The sequence below is a fragment of the Thalassophryne amazonica genome, chromosome 4 (assembly GCF_902500255.1).
Source record: "Thalassophryne amazonica chromosome 4, fThaAma1.1, whole genome shotgun sequence".
NCBI lineage: Eukaryota > Metazoa > Chordata > Actinopteri > Batrachoidiformes > Batrachoididae > Thalassophryne > Thalassophryne amazonica.
Window position 1 is genome coordinate 2,288,777 of NC_047106.1, and position 22,166 is coordinate 2,310,942.

The following is a 22,166-nucleotide window of genomic DNA, read 5'->3' on the forward strand; positions in this document are numbered from 1 at the left end:
CTTGTCTCTTAGTCTTGTCCATCCAAATTGGAAGTCTCAAAAACCAGTTTTATTTGTTATTATCTATCGTCCACCTGGTCGTTACTGTGAGTTTCTCTGTGAATTTTCAGACCTTTTGTCTGACTTAGTGCTTAGCTCAGATAAGATAATTATAGTGGGCGATTTTAACATCCACACAGATGCTGAGAATGACAGCCTCAACACTGCATTTAATCTATTATTAGACTCTATTGGCTTTGCTCAAAATGTAAATGAGTCCACCCACCACTTTAATCATATCTTAGATCTTGTTCTGACTTATGGTATGGAAATAGAAGACTTAACAGTATTCCCTGAAAACTCCCTTCTGTCTGATCATTTTTTAATAACATTTACATTTACCCTGATGGACTACCCTGCAGTGGGGAATACGTTTCATTACACTAGAAGTCTTTCAGAAAGCGCTGTAACTAGGTTTAAGGATATGATTCCTTCTTTATGTTCTCTAATGTCATATACCAACACAGAGCAGAGTAGCTACCTAAACTCTGTAAGGGAGTTAGAGTATCTCGTCAATAGTTTTACATCCTCATTGAAGACAACCTTGGATGCTGTAGCTCCTCTGAAAAAGAGAGCTTTAAATCAGAAGTGTCTGACTCCGTGGTATAACTCACAAACTCGTAGCTTAAAGCAGATAACCCGTAAGTTGGAGAGGAAATGGCGTATCACTAATTTAGAAGATCTTCACTTAGCCTGGAAAAAGAGTTTGTTGCTCTATAAAAAAGCCCTCCGTAAAGCTAGGACATCTTTCTACTCATCACTAATTGAAGAAAATAAGAACAACCCCAGGTTTCTTTTCAGCACTGTAGCCAGGCTGACAAAGAGTCAGAGCTCTATTGAGCTGAGTATTCCATTAACTTTAACTAGTAATGACTTCATGACTTTCTTTGCTAACAAAATTTTGACTATTAGAGAAAAAATTACTCATAACCATCCCAAAGATGTATCGTTATCTTTGGCTGCTTTCAGTGATGCCGGTATTTGGTTAGACTCTTTCTCTCCGATTGTTCTGTCTGAGTTATTTTCATTAGTTACTTCATCCAAACCATCAACATGTTTATTAGACCCCATTCCTGCCAGGCTGCTCAAGGAAGTCCTACCATTATTCAATGCTTCAATCTTAAATATGATCAATCTATCTTTGTTAGTTGGTTATGTACCACAGGCTTTTAAGGTGGCAGTAATTAAACCATTACTTAAAAAGCCACCACTTGACCCAGCTATCTTAGCTAATTATAGGCCAATCTCCAACCTTCCTTTTCTCTCAAAGATTCTTGAGAGGGTAGTTGTAAAACAGCTAACTGATCACCTGCAGAGGAATGGTCTATTTGAAGAGTTTCAGTCAGGTTTTAGAATTCATCATAGTACAGAAACAGCATTAGTGAAGGTTACAAATGATCTTCTTATGGCTTCGGACAGTGGACTTATCTCTGTGCTTGTTTTGTTGGACCTCAGTGCTGCTTTTGATACTGTTGACCATAAAATTTTATTACAGAGATTAGAGCATGTCATAGGTATTAAAGGCACTGCGCTGCGGTGGTTTGAATCATATTTGTCTAATAGATTACAGTTTGTTCATGTAAATGGGGAATCTTCTTCACAGACTAAAGTTAATTATGGAGTTCCACAAGGTTCTGTGCTAGGACCAATTTTATTCACTTTATACATGCTTCCCTTAGGCAGTATTATTAGACGGTATTGCTTAAATTTTCATTGTTACGCAGATGATACCCAGCTTTATCTATCCATGAAGCCAGAGGATACTCACCAATTAGCTAAACTGCAGGATTGTCTTACAGACATAAAGACATGGATGACCTCTAATTTCCTGCTCTTAAACTCAGATAAAACTGAAGTTATTGTACTTGGCCCCACAAATCTTAGAAGCATGGTATCTAACCAGATCGTTACTCTGGATGGCATTTCCCTGATCTCTAGTAATACTGTGAGAAATCTTGGAGTCATTTTTGATCAGGATATGTCATTCAAAGCGCATATTAAACAAATATGTAGGACTGCCTTTTTGCATTTACGCAATATCTCTAAAATTAGAAAGGTCTTGTCTCAGAGTGATGCTGAAAAATTAATTCATGCATTTATTTCCTCTAGGCTGGACTATTGTAATTCATTATTATCAGGTTGTCCTAAAAGTTCCCTAAAAAGCCTTCAGTTGGTTCAGAATGCTGCAGCTAGAGTAGTGACGGGGACTAGCAGGAGAGAGCATATCTCACCCGTGTTGGCCTCTCTTCATTGGCTTCCTGTTAATTCTAGAATAGAATTTAAAATTCTTCTTCTTACTTATAAGGTTTTGAAAAATCAGGTCCCATCTTATCTTAGGGACCTCATAGTACCATATTACCCCATTAGAGCGCTTCGCTCTCAGACTGCAGGCTTACTTGTAGTTCCTAGGGTTTGTAAGAGTAGAATGGGAGGCAGAGCCTTCAGCTTTCAGGCTCCTCTCCTGTGGAACCAGCTCCCAATTCAGATCAGGGAGACAGATACCCTCTCTACTTTTAAGATTAGGCTTAAAACTTTCCTTTTCGCTAAGGCTTATAGTTAGGGCTGGATCAGGTGACCCTGGACCATCCCTTGGTTATGCTGCTTTAGACGTAGACTGTGGGGGGGTTCCCATGATGCACTGTTTCTTTCTCTTTTTGCTCCGTATGCATCACTCTGCATTTAATCATTAGTGATCGATCTCTGCCCCCCTTCACAGCATGTCTTTTTCCTGGTTCTTTCCCTCAGCCCCAACCAGTCTCAGCAGAAGACTGCCCCTCCCTGAGCCTGGTTCTGCTGGAGGTTTCTTCCTGTTAAAAGGGAGTTTTTCCTTCCCACTGTAGCCAAGTGCTTGCTCATAGGGGGTCGTTTTGACCGTTGGGGTTTTTCATAATTATTGTATGGCCTTGCCTTACAATATAGAGCGCCTTGGGGCAACTGTTTGTTGTGATTTGGCGCTATATAAGAAAAAAGTTGATTGATTGAAAGCGGTTTAAAATCCATCACTATCTGCTGTGAAGTTGGTTTGAAAGTGTCCATTTTAAAACCACACCGAAGAACAATTTTACATTTGAGATTTTTTTTTTAGTTGGATAGTTGAGTTAAAGAATAATTATCTAAATATTTGGCAATTTTTCTTCTTCAGTAAATAACAAAAAAAAATAAATCAACAGATAACTTGTTTTATTACCAATTCATGTGTCTGACGTGAAGGTCTCAGCTTGAAAACTTGAGATCAGCTCTTTGAGCTCCTCCCACAGCCTGATGCTCCATGTTGATTGGCTCTGTTGGATTTCCATCACACTGAGCCAGAAGTACCTGGATCGTGGCTCAGGCTGTGATGTCACATCCTGTGTGTCAGCAGCCCCTCTGGCCAGCGCTGCATGACTCCAGCACGCTGGTGACAGGAGCTGCTGGGAGCCAGCTGGAGGAGCATTCTGGGTAATCAGACCTTTTACTGTTCATCACTGACCTTCATCACCTCATCCTAAATGTAAGCTGCAAGCTTCACACCAAGATCTGTACACATTTAAACCGTCATCGTGCCAAAGACCGGTTCTTAACTTCACCGTTTAACTTATTTTGGGCTGTGATTCAAATACAGATTGTTGTAGACCACTGCACCCAGAGGGCACAAACATCCGCCAACACTAGCTTCCAATTCCACAAATTTTTACCTTGGAAAAAACGTTCAAGGTCAAAGTCCTGTTCGAAGTGGCTTTTCATAAGCTAAGTTTCAGCTGGTCCCTTGTTTGCACTCGGGGTCGCCACAGCAAATCCAAGGTGGACCTGCATGTTGAATTGGCACAAGTTTTACGCTGGATGCCCTTGCTGATGCAACTCCACATTACATGGAAAAATGTAAGAGGGGTGGGGTTTGAACCGGGATCCTTCCACAGTGAAACCAAGTCCACCCAACACTTGGCCACCACTCCTGCCTTAGATGTGATCAAATGTCAGGAGGATGCATTTAGTTCACGCACCTTCATCAAAGCTTCCTGTGGTGTTGTCAGGTGTGGGGGGGGGGGGGGTTTTCTCAACTTTTTGGGTTTCTGGGTATTCCAAAATGAAGCTGACTTGTCCAAATGTGCTTTAGCATACCTTAAGCAACTCCGTTTGTGGCATGTATGCAGAAAAGGCTTCCTCTGCATTACAGCATCATACAGCATCTCTCTTTGTGCAAAGTGTGCTGTATAGTTGAACGATGCACAGAGACACTATCTGCAGCAAGATCATGTTGTAGGTCTTTGGAGCAAGTCTGTGGGTTGACTATGACTGTTCTCACCATCCTTCACTTCAGCTTATCTGAGATTTTTCTTGGCCTGCCACTTCAGGTCTTAACTATTACTGTGCTTGCGGTCTTCCATTTCCTCACTATGTTCCTCACAGTGGAAACTGACAGCTGAAATCTCTGAGATAGCTTTTTGTATCCTTCCCCTAAACCATGATGTTGAACAGTCTTTGTTTTCAGGTCATTTGAGAGTTGTTTAGAGGCTCCCATGTTGCCACTCATTCGAAGAGATGCAAAGAGGGGACACATTTGCAAATGGCCACCTTAAATATCCTTTCTCATGATTGGATTCACCTGTATAAGGAGGTCAAGGGTCAGTGAACTTACCAAACCAATTTTGTGTTCCAATAATTAGTGTTAAATGTATTCAAATCAATAAAATGACAAGGGTGCCCAAATTTATGCACCTGCCTAATTTAGTTTACATAATTATTGTACACTTTCTGTAAATACTACAAACGTCATTTCATTTCTGAAATATGTTGCTGCTATATGATATACAATTCTATGCAAAAGTTTGGACACCGGATAATTTCCATGATTTTCTTTTATAAATCATTGGTTGTCTGGATCAGAGATTTCGGTTAATTATATCATATCATAAGCTGTCCATGCTCAGAAACCAACAAACCTGACTGAACTAGAGATGTTTTATAAAGAAGAATGGTCCAAAATACCTTCAACCAGAACCCAGACTCTCATTGGAAGCTATAGGAAGCATTTAGAGGCTGTTATTTCTGCAAAAGGAGGATCTACTAAATATTGATGTATTTTTTTCTGTTGGGTTGCCCAAATTTATGCACCTGCCTAATTTTGTTTAAAGAATTATTGCACACTTTCTGTAAATCCTATAAACGTCGTTTCACTTCTCAAATATCAGTGATTGTCTGCTATATGATAAATTTAACTGAAATTTCTGATCCAAACAACCAATGATTCATAAAGGAAAATCATGGAAATTATCAGGGGGCCCAAACTTTTACATACAACTGTATTTACTCTGTATGTGAATGGTTTTCATATTTAAAACAGTCTGGACTGTTCACATGAGGACTGCGGGATTCAGCCAATCAATGAACAGCATCAATGGATGTATTTTGACTGATAAGTAACTTACAAGAAACGTGTGTCAACAATCACCACTTACCTACAACTTATGTCCCGTGTATGTGGGATGTACGAGTCATACGTCAAAAATATTGTGAATGGCCAAACTTTTTCGACGTACATCATAAATACATAACTTATAGAAAACTTGCCTATAACTTATTAGAGGTACGCCAGCATTTTTAAATATGCTCGGCATACACTGGCTAAATTGTCATGGCATGTCTGGTATTTATATAATGCATTTATATTTGCAAACTGTTTTTCTTTTTTACTTTCACTTTTGATACTCTGTGTGCTTCTTACCCTGTGTCCTGCTATACAATGCTGCTGGAAACTCAATTTCACTGAGGGAGTCTTCCCAAGGGATCAATAAAGCTGTAACCTAATCTAAAGTGTGACAGGGGTTTGAGGCAGTTTTTCCAACAAAGATGGTTTTCAGTGACTGGGTTCATCAAAGTTGAATAGAGCGCTTCGCTCTCAGACTGCAGGCTTACTTGTAGTTCCTAGGGTTTGTAAGAGTAGAATGGGAGGCACAGCCTTCAGCTTTCAGGCTCCTCTCCTGTGGAACCAGCTCCCAATTCAGATCAGGGAGACAGACACCCTCTCTACTTTTAAGATTAGGCTTAAAACTTTCCTTTTTGCTAAAGCTTATAGTTAGGGCTGGATCAGGTGACCCTGAACCATCCCTTAGTTATGCTGCTATAGACTTAGACTGCTGGGGGGTTCCCATGATGCACTGAGTGTTTCTTTCTCTTTTTGCTCTGTATGCACCACTCTGCATTTAATCATTAGTGATTGATCTCTGCTCCCCTCCACAGCATGTCTTTTTCCTGGTTCTCTCCCTCAGCCCCAACCAGTCCCAGCAGAAGACTGCCCCTCCCTGAGCCTGGTTCTGCTGGAGGTTTCTTCCTGTTAAAAGGGAGTTTTTCCTTCCCACTGTCGCCAAGTGCTTGCTCACAGGGGGTCGTTTTGACCGTTGGGGTTTTTCCGTAATTACTGTATGGCCTTGCCTTACAATATAAAGCGCCTTGGGGCAACTGTTTGTTGTGATTTGGTGCTATATAAATAAAATTGATTTGATTGATTGATTGAAGTTCACCTCCATTAAATGACATCACCAGTTTGGTGAGTTACAAGATGACAGCATTTACTGTTTCTGAGTGATTGCTGACACAAGCTGACTGGGATAAATTAACTCTCACCCAGAGCTTTTCTGTCCAAGCCAGTAATCTGTGCTACAGCACGCAAACCACAGATGTATCATTATGAAGACTGCATCCAAAACACATGACAAAAGATGATACATCACAAAGTCCCATGTGAACACGTTCAGTCTGTGATGTCACCACGTGCATAAACATAACCAGCTCACTGTGGTGGAGTGTCAGATAACTGCTCTCATTCAAAAAGTACTGCCAGCTGGAACACAACATCAGAATGTGAGGGGGGGAGGCGCCACCGCCATCCATCCACACTCTGAATGTGAGGGGGGGAGGAGCCACCGCCATCCAGCCACACTCTGAATGTGAGGGGGGGAGGAGCCACCGCCATCCAGCCACACTCTGAATGTGAGGGGGGGAGGAGCCACCGCCATCCAGCCACACTCTGAATGTGAGGGGGGGAGGAGCCACCGCCATCCAGCCACACTCTGAATGTGAAATGGTGTGAAACCAGCAATTTAAACATAATCCAGTTGAAGGGGGAAAAAAAAAAAGACAAACTGAGTGGCCACCAGAGATCAGCCACGTGTCAAAGCAGAAAAAGTTCAAATGTGCTCAGCTGTGATTCAGAACAGCTGACAAGTCTGGAAATGGACTGATTTCAGATTTTTGGAACGTTGCGGACTGTGTGCGATCACGAGCAGCTCGCATAATCAAATAACAGATATTTGTTATCACTCATAAGGAAATCATTAACCATGTTCCTGACATGTTTTTGTCATATTTTCCCTGATAACAGTTACGTTCACGTTTTGTACAGTTGTCTCATTCTGATATGTGAGAAGAACGCTGCTGAACGAGTACACAAATCTATGACTTATCAATAGGACTGTTTACATCCTTCTGGAACGTCCCGTTCACACTAATGCCACACGTCAGCGGCTCACAGCCGGAACAGGGCTACAAGCCAAATAAACATTCCCTCGCAGCTCAAAAGATTCCAAACAGCTGGGATATAAAAAAGCCTCGTGGTCATCGTAACCCAGACAGACAGTCATGTGATGTGTAAGCCGTTTCACAATCGCCCAATCTGCAGGCAGGTCAGCTGGAGGAAGGACTTTATCTTCCCGAGGTCCTGATCTGGACACAGTCAAGGCACGACTGCAGCTGTGAACCACGATTCAACCCTGAACACACAAGTCCTGGCAACAAACAACTCTACAGAGTGGAACTTTAGCAGCTCTCTGAAAACTGACAGACGAAACAATCAGACTCCTATCAAATCTCCCACTCATCTACAATTCTACACAGACATCTGGACCATTTCATTTAAAAGGGACAACACATATTGATGAACACAAAGTGTAAATATTATAGCCATGGGCTAATTTCCATCTGTAGTCCCTGACAGACTGTAAAAATTAACAATTTGCAGTAAAAACACACAAACATCACAGGAGCTTACAATACAACAACACACTACATAGGGGTCACTAACTACTACAACAAGAGACAGACTGGAGACAGGAGACAAGAGGACACTGATGTGATCTGAGCATGAATCTTACACAAACTCACTCAAAGAAGGACACACAGTTAAAAAAAAAAACTACTGCTTTTACAATTCAATTGGAACTAGGACTGCAAGCAGTAATATACGGGCCCTCGTGCCGCATGGCCGTCTACCCACGCCATCGCATCACCTTGTGACTGGATGTGGGCAGGTGCATACAGGGGCTGACCCTTATTACACAGTTCAAGTTTCAAGCAAATCATCAATGCATGAAGGAGTTATGAGAAGATGATTGTTCATCCACTAGGGGGCGCTCAGTGCACAAACAGAGGGGTGTGTTAAGGGGCTGACACTCATTACACATGCAAAGTTTCAAGTCAATCAGGCAAAGCATGAAGGAGTTATCATGACTTGATGTTCCACAGCGAAGATTCAAAATGGCGGCACGATAGCGGCCACACCCTTCAACATAGAGAAATTTTCATCTCCCTACTCCAAAAAAAACCCCTATGAGGAGGGTTTTTTTGAAAGCTTCAGGGGCGCGCTATTGAGGCATTTTGCCCCGCCCATGGGCGACGCCCCAATGAATTGTAAGAGGTTGTTGTGCTTGATCTGTGTATCGATTTTCATGATGATATGACAAAATTAAAGTTGTCAAAATGAAGAGCATAATTTTATGGTGAAGAGGCAATATTCGGCATGCCACCACACGGACGCTGTTACTCGTAACTTCACGGCGTTCATCGCCTACATTCACCAACTCGTTCTGCATGTTTTAGAAGTGGAATGAAGTTGATGGGGTTAAGTATGTGACATCAGGACCTGTTAAAGTAAAAATAGGACATTACCTGTTACCACTGGGGGGTGCAATGGTGGAGGTGGGAAGTTAATATATGCAGACATTCAGGGCAGAGCCCTCATCATGTCCAGCAAGTTTGAAGGATCTACGATGATGTATGTGGGTGTGACAGCCATTTGAAGTGAAACGGCGTGCTCCGAAACGCTCACCAAAGTTTGACGACCCCTAGCAGCCACACCTTTTAACCTACAGAAATTCTTTTGATAACTTTTGATCAGCATGTGGTCATGATGATGTTGACCAAATTTGAAGACGATTGGATGAAATCCCTACGACGAGTTCGTTCAAATGTAAGTAGTGGAAATGGCCAAAAATGGCAAAAATTACCTTAAAATTGAAACTTAAAATTGAAATGGCCGACTTCCTGTCGACATTTCACCATGATGTTGAGACTTTTTGTGCATCCCAGCATGGTAAATATGTGTACCGAATTTCGTGAGGCTGCGACCAAAAAAAAAAAAAAAAAAAAAAAAAAAAACAATGCGGAGGGTTTTTTTTTTTTATTTCTAGGGAATGCTATTTTGTGGTTTCACTTCGACCCAAAATATCAAATTTTAAATGTGACCAGACAACTTTGCAAAGTTTGGTGAGTTTTTGAGCATGGGAAAGAGCCGAAATTTGGATTTGAAAAGTGTAAAGAATAATAATAATAATAATAATAATAAATAAAAATAATAATAATAAACAGCGCAATTACAATAGGGTCCTTGTAAGGGCCCTAATAAGTTAATTAAAACTGCAAGCCTAATTTCATACATTTAAACATTTTAAAAACAATAGCTTGGATTAAATCCACTGTGACTCTGCTTGAAGTGGCTCATCTCACTCGTCAGCCACAGTCTGAAACAAAACTGAAACATGTATCTATCTGCCTTCCCCTACAAATCACAATGCAGGTTGCAGGTCACGTGTCTTTAAAACAATGACAAATCAAATGTTTTCATTTATATAGCGCCAAATCACGACAAGTCGCATCAAGGTGCTTCACAGACAACATTTAAAAAGCAAAATGAAATGAAGTAAAGATTAAAAACACAAAATAATAAAAACAAATAAAGAATAAAAGAAGACACGCAGTTGTATAAAATGCTAGTAATAAAACAGGGGGAAAAAATGTGTCTTCAGTTTAGATTTAATAATCTCCACAGAGTCCGAAGGACAGATCTGCGCAGGCAGATCATTCCATAGAGCCGGGGCACAGGAAGAAAAGGCTCTGTAACCTGCCAACTTTTTATTCACCCTAGGGACACACAATAGACCTGCACCCTGTGAACACAGGTTCCGAGCGGGTACATAGGGCTTCACCAGGTCGGCCAGGTAGGAAGGTGCCAGTCCATAAAAAATTTTGTAAGTCAATAACAGCACTTTAAAATTCGATCTCAAAGAGCCCGGAGGCCAGTGAAGGGACGACAACCCTCCGAGGTTGGACCTGCTCTGAAAGAGAATCACACAAGCTGCATCCTGAACATTATCAGTTCTTTCAGATCTGCAGATAATTAACTTTAAGCTTTTCTCAAAGATGCTGATATTTTGCAATATAATTGTGCATCCTTAGACTGACGTCACAAACAGCTCCTCTGTGGAGCAGTGCAAAGAGGATGCTGCTACCTGAAGAATACCAACTAGGCCTACATATTCAGAACAGCGGGGAGAAGGCGGGACATAAGGACTGACGGGGCGAGACAAATGGGTGGGGGTATTGCGCCGGTCTGTATTTTAATTAAAAACACCACCTTCTAATCTAAACTGGTGACAGCACAAAACCAGTAAAGTGCCACTAAATCTGGAGCAATGTGATTGAATTTTCTCATCTTTGTTCAAACTGTACAGCAGCATTCTGGAGGACATACAGAAAGGAGACTGAGGAGGTCACTGAGGGTCAACTGAGCTTCCAGACCTCACAACAGATTCTACAGGGTTAGTGTTCAAACACAAATTCATACAAATAAATAAATAGGTCATGTGAAGCAGCAAGCGGTTCAGTCATGACGTCACGGGTTATATAAGCATCATCCGGGGGAGGGGGCAACGAGGAAATGAGCACAGAAATGAGGCAACACAAAAATGTGTGTTGTCCTGTGCGGTTATGTTCATCTTACTGACCCATGACCTGTTCACAGAGGAATCAAACACACTGTTCTCCAGAACTGCACCTCATCCCACTGCAGACATGGTGGAAGACGGGTCAGTCCCGTCATGGAGGACCAGCTTCTGTAAGCAGCTGTTATCAGGCTGGCCCTCCTGCTGAGATGTCAAACATCTCCAGTGCCAGAGTTCTTCTGCCTGATCCAGCAAACTGTGAACCATCACATGCTGGTGAGATCACAAAGACTGAAACAGCTGAGGACGGGGATTTAAAGTTGTTACACGGCGCGGAGGCTCGGCACAGCTCCTGGTCCGGCTCAGACTGTGGACTGGCTACTGGGTAGGGTTACTTTACTTTGTGTTTATCATTCCGATGTGTGACCACTGCATATTTTGTTAGCACACAGCTCCAACACGTCACTTATACATGGTGGGGTTATTAAGGTGACAGTTCTGAGCTGGTCTTAAATTTCACTCAGATTTCTCGTGAAATCCACAGTGTGTTTGTTTTAATGTTCACAGCAGGTGCTGATCAGTCAGAACGGACAGACGTGTTCTTCTGAGCCTGCAAATCAGGAAAGTGTCTCAAAAGCACAGCACTGTGCAGGAAAACAGTCACACTGGATTTTCTAGGAAGCAGGACGGAGCTCCAGAACACGTGCCAGCCCCTTCTGCTCCACTTCCACGTGGCTCTGCCCTCAGCTGTAGAGCAGAACAGAACTCTGTTTATCAGGCTGAATGTCAGCAGGTCCTGATTGCCTCACCAGCTGAAACACTTTGTAAACAATCCACCTCCTCCTGTAGCTTCTCCACAATGGAACATCGTTTCTCAGAGAAAAACCACATGTGGACACTGCAGCCTTAAAACCTCAATTTACTGACAGAAAAAGCCAACAACAGTTTAAAGCAATATTTGTTTTGTTGTTGTTGTTAATCCAGGGGTTCTTGGATCAACCTCGATTCTCTCCCTCCCTCCTGTTGTTCCTCTCATCTTGAATGTTGTGGTGTTGAAGTGGTGGAAACTGAAGGACACACTGACCCATTTAGAGCCTTACGGGCTTTGACATGAACCCCTGTCCAGGGCAAATAGAAACTCTGTTCAGACAACAGGAGCGCTCCTTTAATGATGCTGTCCAAGTCAGATGTTCAAATTTGTAGCTTCAAGCTGTTAACGTCTTTATTTTCTCCACATCATCAACACAGACCTTTATGATAAAACATTTTACGTTTACATCTCAGAACAATGTCACTTCATTTTCCTCTTTCTTCCAGAATTTTCAGAATGCTTCTCCAACAGCCAAAAAAGGAAAACTCATACACCTGCAGACTTACTAAACAAACAGACTGAATTTGTGACAAATGTTTCATATTAATGAACAATATGCAATGAAGAACACAAGCCTCCCGGCCAATTGCTTCATTAAAAGCTGCATGACTTGAATGCTCAGTTTCTCAGATATCTACTGTCTGGTCAAAAGGGCTTTATATCAGGTCACAGGATTATCGATGCACCAGTGTAAGACATTCTGTGTGCACACCAGAAATCCCGTCCCCATATGGTCAATACATCAGCACTGGATGTGGCGAGCCATGCTGTTTTATGGAGCAATTCCAAGAGCTTTCAAAATGTTTGCATCATGTCACAGCGCAGTCGCGATGCAAGAAACAAGAACAGCACAACCATGTGAGTTTTAGAAACACATTTACACTTTGCTTTTCTGTGCACATCTGCTGGTGGTGTTAGCACAACGTTAACAGCAGACAAAAATAGAAAAGTACCACACCAGCACCAAACAAATAAACAAACAAACAAAAAAAAAACCTAACACTTTGCATTTTTTCCCTCCCCAAATACACAGTCTCTTTTCTGAGGATAGCACAAGATAAAAGCATAAGTAAAACCTTCTCACCTGATAATTAAGTAGAATTTTCCATATAAATAACAGATGCCATTCTTCCTGCTTACTGTGCAGACCAGAGTCTTACCCAGAGGGAAAGAGGACAGAATGCAAAAACTAAGAGTAAAGGCCCACTTTTGAAGACTTTTTTTTTTTTTTGCATACTACTACTACTCCTAATAATATTTTAACAACTAATTTTTTTAATTCAGTATTACTCCTTATTCCTAAGTTTTGCTGCAATTCTGCATTATGTGGGGCTGATGATACGATTACAATCTGATTTAAGGTGCGCAAATATGTTAAAGAGCCCTGTAAACTGTCATTGTACGTATAGTCCAATTCGGGGAAATCAATACTTTATCCCAGGGAGGGCAGACCATGTTTTTCAACAATGGGCCTCAAAGGGATTGAAGACTATGTAAGATTTATTTATGTCCAACTCCGAGAACTTGATGTCCTTTGAGGAAACAAGATGAAACTACAACCCCAATTCCAATGAAGTTAGGACGTTGTGTAAAATGTAAATAAAAACAGAATACAATGATTTGCAAATCCTCTTCAACCTATATTTAACTGAATACACCACAAAGACAAGATATTTAATGTTCAAACTAGGGCTGCCACAAACGACTATTTTGATAGTCGACTAGTCAATGATTATTTCTGCGATTAGTCGACTAGTCGGATTATACATAATTTCCTAAATTAAGGCCTGCAGTATTTTCCGAGAAACACCGGGATGAAAACATGAACATTTCCAAATCAGTGACTGTTTCTTAGACTTCATTTACATCAATCATTCAGAAACACAAACAGTGTGGTACTTTATGGTAAATCTGTGTCAGGTAGACAGTTCTCAAAAACTAAATGTCCATTCTGGAAGGAGACAAGTGAGGGAAGCCACCAAGACACAACTCTGGAAGAACTTTTGACTTCTGTGAGTGGAGAAACTGGGAATAGTGCAACATTTTAATTTTTATCTTCATTTTACTTATACTCCCAACTTTTTCTGATTTGTGGTTGTTTCTGTTGCATTTCTGAAATTACAGAACTGCTTTAAAGAAAAGTGTGAACATTTTATTGTGTTTTAAAACTTTGTGGAGCAAATGCAAACACCAAACTCTTATAAAGAAGGAAAAAATACACAGACGTGCAGGAAAACTTTGATATAAACTGAACAGAACAATGCAGGCTGATTTGACTCCCCATATATTGTGTATAAATAAATCAGAATAAAATAAGACGTAACTCACTTTGAAATGAATAAAACATATAGCTACAGCTTATAACCTAATAACAAAAATCAGCAGCTTGTATTTTTATTCTGACTCCAGTTCATTTTAGAGTGATGAAGTCATTTTTTTTGTCGTTATCAGTCACGTTTTGTGCTTGAACACTACATTAAGCTTAGATTGAACAAATCAATACCTTTGGAAAATAACAGCTGTTAAAGTTCAGAGTTCTCACCTGCTTTTTGTGATCTGTGCCTCTGAACATCAGCTTCGCCACAACAGGGTTTTTAACCCGTGTGTGCATAATTTTTCCACAGTTCATTTATATATTCTCATTTTTTAAGGATATTTGACCGCTGATTTCATCTCATGATCTCATAAATTCAGTATACGATGCACACATGGTGTAAACAGGATGGTGCTATTAGAAAAATACCGGTAGAGAAAGAGCAGAGAAAAGTAAAAGCAGTTCCACTTTTCTTTTTTTCTTTTTTTTTCTTTTTTTTTTTTTTTTAAACATGTTCACTTCTCTCTCTGCTCCGCACTCGCTGTCTCATGTGCACTGATGGTCCTCAGCAGAATGTAATGTCCCGTGCCGCCGTTTGCACTCTGCAGCGAGTTGACTCTGCGCGGGCGCGCACCCACCCACACACCCACACACACACACACACACACACCAACGGCTCCTCCAGTAAACTGCGCATTTTAGACAGCGTTGAACAAGATGGCCACTGTTTTAATACACCGTCTTATCCAAGTTTCAACATTCAAATGATGGCAGGACGGCTCGCTGCCAAAAACTATGAATTGAGACTAGTCAACTAGTTGTGGCAGCCCTAGTTCAAACTGATAGAATTTATTGTTTTTGTGCAAATATTTGCTCATTTTGAAATGGATGCCTGCAACATGTTTCAAAAAAGCTTCTAACACTCAATAAGCGTTTGGGAACTGAGGACACTAATTGTTGAAGCTTTGTAGGTGGAATTCTTTCCCATTCTTGCTTGATGTACGACTTCAGTTGTTCAACAGTTCGGTGTCTCCGTTGTCATATTTTGCACTTCATAATGCGCCACACATTTTCAATGGGTGACAGGTCTAGACTGCAGGCAGGCCAGTCTAGTACCCGCACTCTTTTATTACAAAGCCACACTGTTGTAACACGTGCAGAATGTGGCTTGGCATTGTCTTGCTGAAATAAGCAGGAACTAGTGATGGGATGAACAACACTGGTGCGTCAACACTGTGCCGAGCACACAAGAGTGAAACCCCGTATCGGTGCGCATAAGAAAAAAATCACGTGACCGATACAGGAACTGTGTCATTCAGCTGCGCCGCGCCAAATTGTGTTTATAAGGAAACAAACTGTATCGACATGTTGCGGATTTGTTGGAGTTTTACTGGTAGATTTTTGCTTGCCCTCACCTTGCTCCACTGACTTCATGGCACGTTCAAAGATGTTTCCCCAGTCTGGAATCATTTTGATCTTTTGATGCCAAATAAGATAAATCTTTTTCTCATTTCGGCATTGTTTACTGTTATTTTTCCAATTAGATATGTTTGTACTCCTTTACAATACTGAAAGAATAACCAGAAAACATATCCACACCTTTATCAAGTCACACTGAAATTTTTATGCTCACCAACTTCATCTGTACCCTGTGAAAGAGTTTTTTCTAAGGCAGGGGAACTGGTGTGTAAGAGGAGAAATCGCCACTTATTCATGGACAACCACCTGTCGTTCGCTCTCCTTTTACAGCACAAGATTTCTTGGATTACTTTAAGAAAATAGAAGACATTAGGTTAAACATATCCCAGCATGCCTTAACCCAGCCACTACACCCTGCTATTGAGGTGGCCTGTTAATACTGTTAATATAACGTTCCCCAATTGTCAGAAAAATCTTATTTCAGTGCAATTGTAATGATGTCATTCCAGTGAAGAGAAGCGCTTACCTGAACGTCATAAAGTGCCACAATGTTTTCATGCTGTAGTTCCTGCACAAAAACAAAGCATGAGAAGGCGGATGAACTCAGCTGATAGGAGCCGTTCTACTGATAAGTCTGTCAAAGATCACCAGGTCCGTGTGTGCATTTATGAGAAGTGACATGCTCACCTTGAGGATTTTAATTTCTTTGCCAAGAAGGATCTGGGACTTGGACAGGTTCTTCTTGTTGATGCTCTTGATAGCCACCTCCCAGTCTGTCTTCTGAAAAAATGGATGTAAAGCAAAGGGACAGATTGTGACACATGTGAACCTGATAGATGCATAAACTTCAGATGTGGTGGGTTTTAATGACTTGAATAAGATGCCTCAGTCAGCATGGCAGCGTGGGAGGTGGCTGGAAGGACGGATGAAACTTTACCCACCCCACCTATGACTGGCTGCTTGAATATGAGATGCTCACATGACACTCCGAGGAGCAGCCCAATTTAAAGTCAAGTGTGAGGAGGACACAGACCTATTTTCCAGCTCAGATGACATGTTTCCACATGACCTGCTGCAGCAAGCAAAGCTCGAGTGCTCATGTGACAAACCACTATCCTACATCCTTCTTCTGGCTGTTCCTATGTGCTCAGGGTTGCCACAGCAGATACACTATGGATCCAGTTGTACAGGGAAAATGGGGCAGCAGTGGCCTTGAGCCAAGGACCAGTTATTTGGGGAAGTAAGCATCCTAACCTCTCACACCACCGTCCTGATTGTGATGATGATCATCATCATAAAGCAATTTGATTAGTGGATTCATACACCGTAATTTCCAGACTATAAGCTGCTACGTTTTCCCGCGCTCACTTTGAACGCTGCAATTTTTACAATGATGCGGCAAATTTATGGATTTTTACAGGATTTTTCATAAGTCAAAATACGTGAATTGATGCTGTCAATTGATTTCCTGAAAGCTGTGCTCCTCATGCGGTGTAAATTGACACACACTGAAAATATAAGGTCTTACCCGTTCATTTTAGTGAAGAGAAGTTCCTCTCCGGCACTTTGCACCATCAGATCAGTTAGCGGAGCGGAGCCTTCTCCCCCCCACCCTTCCACACCGAGTCTCTGCCTTGGCGCAAAAAGTCAAAAAAGTCAGTGCCTCAATAACATCTCATTTACCACAGACTCCGATCCGATCCTGGCTGCAGATGATCAAAGTTAGAAAAAGTTAAAATTACTCAGTTCTCCATGTGGAGCAGAGACACCGTGCACGCGCGCTGGATAACGTGGGTGTCAATATTCACGTGTAACACTTCAGGGGGAAAAAAATGGTAAATGAACTGCATTTATATAGCGCTTTTCCATCTGCATCAGACGCACAAAGCGCTTTACAATAACGCCCCACATTCACCCCGATGTGAGGGTGCTGCCATACAAGGTACTCACTAGACACTGGGAGCAACAGGGGATTAAAGACCTTGCCCAAGCGCCCTTAGCCATTTTCCAGTCAGGCTGGGATTTGATCCAAGGATCTTCTGGTCTTGAGACCATCGCCTCCCCTTACGGTATGTATTTAATTAAAAGTTTTAAAAAATCTGTGTAAATATCTCATGTTACAACGTGGAGACCTGCAGCTTATAGACAAGTGCGGCCTATTCATGTACAATTTATTTTTTCTTTTTACAATTGGTGGGTGTGGCTAATATTCAGGTGCACTCTATAGTTCAGAAATTACAGTAACTGAAAAATTACTTTGATAAATGTAATTTATCATGAAAAATATGGGGTGATATTTTTTGTTCAATTCTTTATTTTTTCCATGTTGATAATTTGGTTTTCATTTTTTTAAACTTACAAACTGATGATAAACTGATATAATCAGGTTTCAAACATAAGTGCCTCCGCCAACAAAGCTGTTTGTTAACAGCCTGTAACACAATTTTTCTGACATTTTTACTGAAGATCATATGTCAATGGGTACCAACGGGAAAAAATCTCTATCTTTAACACTGAACAAATTTTCAAACATTCATACCTCTGTCAAAAAAAGATCACATTTCTTTCATATTTGAGAGCGTTATGTAGGATAGTTTCCTTTATCAACTGACAAAGTTTGATCCGGTGTCACAGACCGAATGGTCTGCCCCCAATAGTCTGCCTTTTGCATCTGCGCATGCGTCATTTCGGACCACAGCAGCACGTGTGAGACAGAGTCTCTTCACCCAAAGCAATCAAATGGATTAATGGGATTATTAACCATCAAATGATAAAGGTAATACATCTTAAATCATTCTAAAGTCAGTTTTAAGCAAAAACGAGGCGAAAATCTGTGACACTCTGAAATGTCCAACGCACAGTGAACAAATTAGCTAGCAGCTCATGTAGCCACAGCACTCTGATCGCTTCCGCCACCTTTTTATGATGAAATAATGCTGAATTTATGTGGAAATGATTGTTGTAGAAAAGCTTCAGATATCTGTTGCTGAGACAGATGATGACTGGAGGCAGTTTGAAGCAGAAACAAGGTGTTAATCGGTGAACCGCATCATCAGGAGGACCAATTTTTAGGGGTTCGGTCTGCGACACCAGATCTGATCCAGATTACAGATTTTGTGGTCATTTAAATTTAACATTGAAAACCCCATTTCATGTATATTTTCCATTAAATGTTAATCAAATGTGCCCCAATCACTCTCGTATTTGTCAGTGAGGTGCAGACTGACACTCACTATCGCCTGACACAGTCTGATCCGGACCTGAGCTGGATTGTGGATTTCGTGCACATTTGAATTTAATATTGAAAAGCCCATTCCAATTAAACCTCAATCACTCATTTGTGATGATGAGGAGCAAACTGTCACTCTCAATAAACATAAGTTTGATCCACATCTGGTCCATATTGTGGATTTAGCAGATATTTGATAAACATGAAAAGCCCCTTTGATCTATATTTTGTATTATATTGTAGCTTATGAAAACCCACTTCTAACAAGACTTTGACCTTGAAAATGTTTTCCAAGGTAAATATTTGTGGAATTGTAAACTCCTGTTGCCGGAGGTTTGCATTCTATGAGTGCGGTGCTCTAGTTTAGACTGTTTGTTTTATCTGTGATCTTATGAGAAACTGGACTTTAATGTCAAATGGAGGAAAGTTATTGTGACAGGCTGTTAAAAACCAACTAAATATGTTTTAATTATTGGATTGTCAAAACTATAATCTTCTTTCAGCTGCTCCATTAGGGGGCACCACAGCAAGTCAAGTCTCCATCTGTCCCCTGGATCTTCTTCTGTTTCACCAACCACCTGCATGTCCTCCCAGAGCACATCCAACCTCCTCTTTGTCCTCCCTCTTCTCCTCCTGCCTGGTGGCTCCATCCTCAGCATCCTTCTCCCTATATAACCTGGGTCCCTCCTCTGCACACATCCAAACCATACGACCACCATTGTCCCTCTAATTTATTTCACTGATATTCACCAGAGCAAGAACACAGGCAACAGTGGTAAGAAAAAACTCCCTCTGATGATTTGAGGAAGAAACCTCAAGCAGACCAGACTCAAAGGGGTGACCCTCTGCTTGGGCCATGCTACAGACATAAATTACAGAACAATTCAGAAAACGAATATACAGGAAAAGCTGTTGGTGCACAGGACAGGAGGGTTACAGAAATAGACACCACACCCACCTCTGGCTGGAGCTGCACCTCAAACAGAGAGAAACAAACAGAATCAGACATCAGAAAGACAAGAAATACAGTATAATTTGTCAGCATTAAACAACAAGAAAAACAGAAGAAATACTAAGGTGATCGCCGACCACTAGCCCTAAACTTCACTAAAAGACCCAAACTTTTGATAAAGTTGAGGCCGCGGCACGCTCCATTTCCTAATAAAATGAATTTAAAAGAGTAAAAAGCATAGTAACATACTATGCCAGTATGCTAGCCATACGAAAGGGAAACTAAGTGCGTCTTAAGTCTGGACTTAAGTCTGTAAAGAATCTGACTTTTAATGATGCAGGGAGATCATTCCACAGAACAGGGGAACTATAAGAGAAAGCTCTGTGACCTGCAGACTTCTTATTCACCCTAGGGACACAAAGTAGTCCTGCACCCTGAGAACACAAAGCCCGGGCTGGTACGTAGGGTTTAATTAGATCAGCTAGGTAGGGAGGTGCCAGTCCATGAATAATTTTATAGACTAGTAGCAGAACCTTAAAATCTGATCTCACTGGGACAGGAAGCCAGTGAAGAGACGCCAAAATGGGTGTAATGTAGTCAAACTTTCTGCTTCGTGTCTGGCTGCAGCATTTTGAAACAATTGGAGACCCCTAATGCTGGACAGCAGTAAACCAGAAAATAGAACACTGCAGTAGTCCAATCTAGGAGAGATAAACACATGGATCAGGGTCTCAGCATCAGCCATAGACAGGATGGGACGAATCTTCGCTATACTTTGCAGGTGGAAGAAAACTCTCCGTAGCCGGCAATCAGTTAACCCTATTGTGAGCCCACAAAAGCTTGCAAGCTCTCAGAGAGGTGGCTGTTGCTGTGAGATGTATATTATATTATATATATACACCTACACACACTGAATTATAACATACTGCTCTCAACGGCTACAGAATCAGTTATTTGAAGGCCGGATTGAAAAGCCCTTTTAAACTATAATTTGTATTATATTTTAACTTATTAAAACTTGCTTCTAACAGAACTTTGACCTTGAAAATTTTTTCAAGGTAACAATTTGTGAAATTGGAAACTAGTGTTGGTGGAGGTTTGCGGTCTAGTCGAGCTTTGTTTTGTGTACTGTGACATTACAGTTTCTGATTTTTTTTTTTTCAATCAGTCTGTTGCTCTGGAAAATGCCAGATGGTAATTAATTTTGTTATTAATTGTTTGGGGGTTTCACAGTTTTTCTGGGGCCTTTGTTTACCTTCCTGTGTCTTCCTTTGAACACCACAGCGAAGGCTCCGTGTCCAACCAGGTCCTTCCTGCTGTACTCAAAGTCTCCCACAGGTTCCATGGTGCTGGTCCTGATGATGCTGTCACAAGAGTTCCTGCTGCTGCTGTTTCACTTCCTTTCAGGCTCTTCCGACGGGCCGGTAAGACATGACGCCGAGTCCTGAACTCCACTGATCCAGAACGAGCTGCCGCTCTCCGGAGGCTGCAGTTCAGCTTCGCATTACTAACACAGTCCGCTAATGGCTGGTCCCAGGTCAGTCTACATGATGCCAAAGCTGCAGGAACCGTCAGCAGGAACGAGCTATCTGTTAGCCTGACGGTGACGTAACACAGCTAGCATCGCTACAGAACAGTCTATCTTAAACATTTACAGCCACGATACCGTCAAAATGCGAATATCTGGGGATTTTTTTAAAGGATTAACATGACTTAGTCCGTATTTTGTGTCCTTGTCGGTTCCCAGATGTCCAGAGAAATAAACAGTATTTACCTCCTCTTAGACAAAAATAATGACATTAATCCACTCAGCGCTCATTAATTACATCCGAACGACACACAAAATGTCGCTGTTTATCTGGCCAGGACGTTGTTGAATCCGGTAAGAAAAATGGCGTTGTTGTATAAAAACAGCAGATTTCATCTGAATGACTTTCCGGTCAGGTTACTTTATCAGCATTTTTAAAGTCTTATTCAGTAAAACCGAAGCTCCATCCGTCCCGCTGCTCTGAACAACAATACCGAAAGAAGTACCGAGTGTCCTTTTAATGGGGCCAGTCTTCCGCCAGCAGCCGCTGTACACCAAACCCTCCGCCACAGGCATTAGTCCCTCTGTACCACTAGAGCGCCCTGCTCAGCGTGCAGAATGTGTCTCTTTGTCCCAGATTGATCTCTTTAAGTGCAGCCTCTTGTTCTGACTTTAACACAACGCCCAACTCTTTCATCACCAACTGTAAATGGTCATCAAAACATTCCAATCGTATCTTTCTGAACTTTTCCGCATCAAACTCCATCGTGTCAATGTTTACAATGTGGTTGAGCAATAACAGGTGAAGTTGCTCATAAACTTTAAGTTTCTTAAATATTTATTA

At 41.4% G+C, this 22,166-nt stretch overlaps 1 protein-coding gene and 1 non-coding gene across 2 annotated transcripts in view; both read right to left on the bottom strand.

Annotated features, from left to right (window-relative positions):
- Positions 1-21,797, bottom strand: part of ulk2 (unc-51 like autophagy activating kinase 2) — a 119,932-nt gene extending 98,135 nt beyond the window's left edge. The window contains exons 1-3 of the mRNA XM_034169020.1: positions 21,050-21,797; positions 16,301-16,393; positions 16,140-16,181 (exon numbers count right to left, since the gene is read on the bottom strand). Coding sequence (XP_034024911.1) covers positions 16,140-16,181; positions 16,301-16,393; positions 21,050-21,139 — 225 coding nt within the window. The 5' untranslated portion in view covers positions 21,140-21,797. The remainder of the gene's footprint in view (positions 1-16,139; positions 16,182-16,300; positions 16,394-21,049) is intronic.
- LOC117509681 lies at positions 3,249-3,509 on the bottom strand. The gene has a single exon (XR_004560473.1).
- Positions 21,798-22,166: the final 369 nt, after the last annotated feature.